The 2500-nt window shown below is 42.0% G+C and overlaps 1 protein-coding gene across 1 annotated transcript in view; it reads right to left on the reverse strand.

The window, feature by feature from the left end:
* The window catches only part of LOC137987796 (exocyst complex component 7-like), a 13732-nt gene that overhangs the window by 4326 nt on the left and 6906 nt on the right, over positions 1–2500 (reverse strand). Inside the window, exon 7 of the mRNA XM_068833881.1 lies at positions 1726–1804. Coding sequence (XP_068689982.1) covers positions 1726–1804 — 79 coding nt within the window. The remainder of the gene's footprint in view (positions 1–1725; positions 1805–2500) is intronic.

The following is a 2500-nucleotide window of genomic DNA, read 5'->3' on the forward strand; positions in this document are numbered from 1 at the left end:
ACACAGCTGCCTTTAAATGCAGTACTGCCAACAGACAGATTTTTCTTTAATTTCTAGTCATCTGTCCAATTCAGTTTTCATGAACTGGAATCCAATTTTATATAAAATTCTGGGTTTCTTTTAGTAACCAATCAAATGCCAAGGAATGCAACGGAGGTGAGTATTGGCCCATCAGCATCAGTTAATTTTATGGCAGTGGAAAAAGCGCTGCTTGTTTTCATAACGTCGGACTTACTAACTTTAGGATTAAGAGGTAGCTATATATATATATATTAATAAGAAGCAGAAATCCATGCTTGTCTAAATTCGACTGGGTCGCTGTCCTGGGACTTTCCTTTGTCCAATCTTTCGTGCTCTTGCACATACTAACTGAAATTCCTCGAAAAAATTGTACTAAAAGTAACTGTCAAGTAAAGCTATGATCCTCGCAGTTATGGACATAATTTTGGCAATTGCGTAGAGAAGTCTGAAAAGTTCAGGACTTCAACGGGGTTTGAACCCGTGACTTTGTGATAACGGTGCGACGCTGTAACCGACTAAGCTATGAAGCCACTGACGCTGGGAGCTGGCCAACAGTGGGGTCCAATCCTCCCGTGAGGAATGAATCAATGAACGAATCAATGAACGAAAATGATGTATGAAATGAGCGTGGATTTCATTCCTCACGGGAGGATTTCATATCCGCAGTTCAGTATATGATTCATTTCATATATCATTTTCGTTTAAAGTAACTGTGTTTGAAACGGACGAAAATCATAATGTATGGCCAGGAGAAAATAAACTTATTTGAAAATTCTTCCATGGGTGTGCGATGCCATGGATATGAGGTGGTACATCGCCCACATTGCCGCGACACATCCGGGACTTTTCCCCGCTTTGCAGCCCTAAATTCGAAAGCTAATTGGGGAATTGTACAGAAAACAATAATGAAAGTCAATCAACTTCACACATCCAAGATTTTGATCGACACCGTCTCATTTCCGGCAAAGCAACAGAGCTAGAAACTGTTAACCAATCACAGTCAATCAGTTCTCAACTTGCTAATCTCTGATGCTCGGTCTTGCGAATTTCAGCACTGCAAGTACATGTTGCCAAAGACAATAGCATTGTTGGCGACGAAATACCCAACGAGGCGCTCCAAACGGAGTTCGCTCTTGTCATAACGTTTCGATATAACGCACGCTTTAACTGATTAAAACAGCGTGCTTTATGAGAGCACAGATGCACGGATGACGCCACTCGCAGGATTTGGAAAATAAAGTTTTCCGAAATTTAGCCGGCAGGCGTGACGAAATTAAGAAATTCTTTATTATAAAACAAATAAAGAAGCCTGTTCTGTTGTAAAGCACTTAAGAAGCGGATAAAGCAATCAAGAAGTGAGCAAAACAATCCACTGCGTCTCGTGTTTCCCCTTTCCCCTACACTTCTTGCGTACTCTATCCGCTTCTTGAGTGCTTTACAACAAAACAGAGCACAGATGAGGCTTCTGTATTTGTTAAATATGGAACAGGCACGAACGCTGCGATTGCTTTATTAAATTTTCTAAACATTTGAATAAGTGGAAATTGGCATCCTGCAACATATCGTTCAGCTTGGCAACACTTACACCCTGTAGCGTGATCATAGAGTGTGCGAGCTGATGATCGTGATATATTGTTTCAGTATGCTACAAAAGCAGTAACATCTGAGATTAAAACTCTAACGCCTAACGCGCGTGTCATTTACCTTTGTTTGTTCATCCCATCCTTTTTGGGACAATATCGGTTTGTCCATCTCAAGCAAGAAGTTCAGCACTTTGCTCCAGCTGTGAAGAAAAACATCAATCAATCAATCAATCAATCAATCAATCAATCAATCAACCAACCAACCAATCAATCAATCAATCAATCAATCAATCAATCGATCAATCAGGCAACCCCACAAGGGATTGATCAATCAATTATACTTAGCCAAAAACTGTATCAGTCAGTTTCCCTGCTAGCAGAGATCACTTTTCTTTTGCGTTCTATAGACTGACGAGTACGGGAAGAGACTTCTGCCATGGGGCGACACTCACTCTGTTGAGAAAGCGTGGCGGTTACTTGGCGACCGCATCCTCGCGTGATACTTCATGCCGTGTGGGCTTACTTAACAACAGCGGAATTACTGTAAAGGAATGCGCGGGACACAGTGGGCTCAAGTCACAGTCAGCAAACATATCATGGGGCATGCGATTTGAAGAGTACCGTCCAAGATTGTGGACGGCGGTTGAATCAAAGTGAGTTTCAACCGGTGGCAGAGGTCTCTTTTCCAGTACTCATCAGCCCAGCGAACGCCACAAAGCAAGGAGACCTCTGCTATCAGGGAATCAGTCAGTCAGTCGGTCACAATCAACGTTCAAAAAGTAATTTGTAGTGCTATAAATTCCTGGAAATCCAACAGAGCGTTAGCTCTACCCATGGAAAAGAGCTTACAAAGAAAAAGAGAAGAATATCTCACCAGGGTGGGAAACGAACCCAGT

This window comes from Montipora foliosa, unplaced genomic scaffold, assembly GCF_036669935.1.
Source record: "Montipora foliosa isolate CH-2021 unplaced genomic scaffold, ASM3666993v2 scaffold_390, whole genome shotgun sequence".
In the NCBI taxonomy this organism is placed as follows: Eukaryota; Metazoa; Cnidaria; class Anthozoa; order Scleractinia; family Acroporidae; genus Montipora; species Montipora foliosa.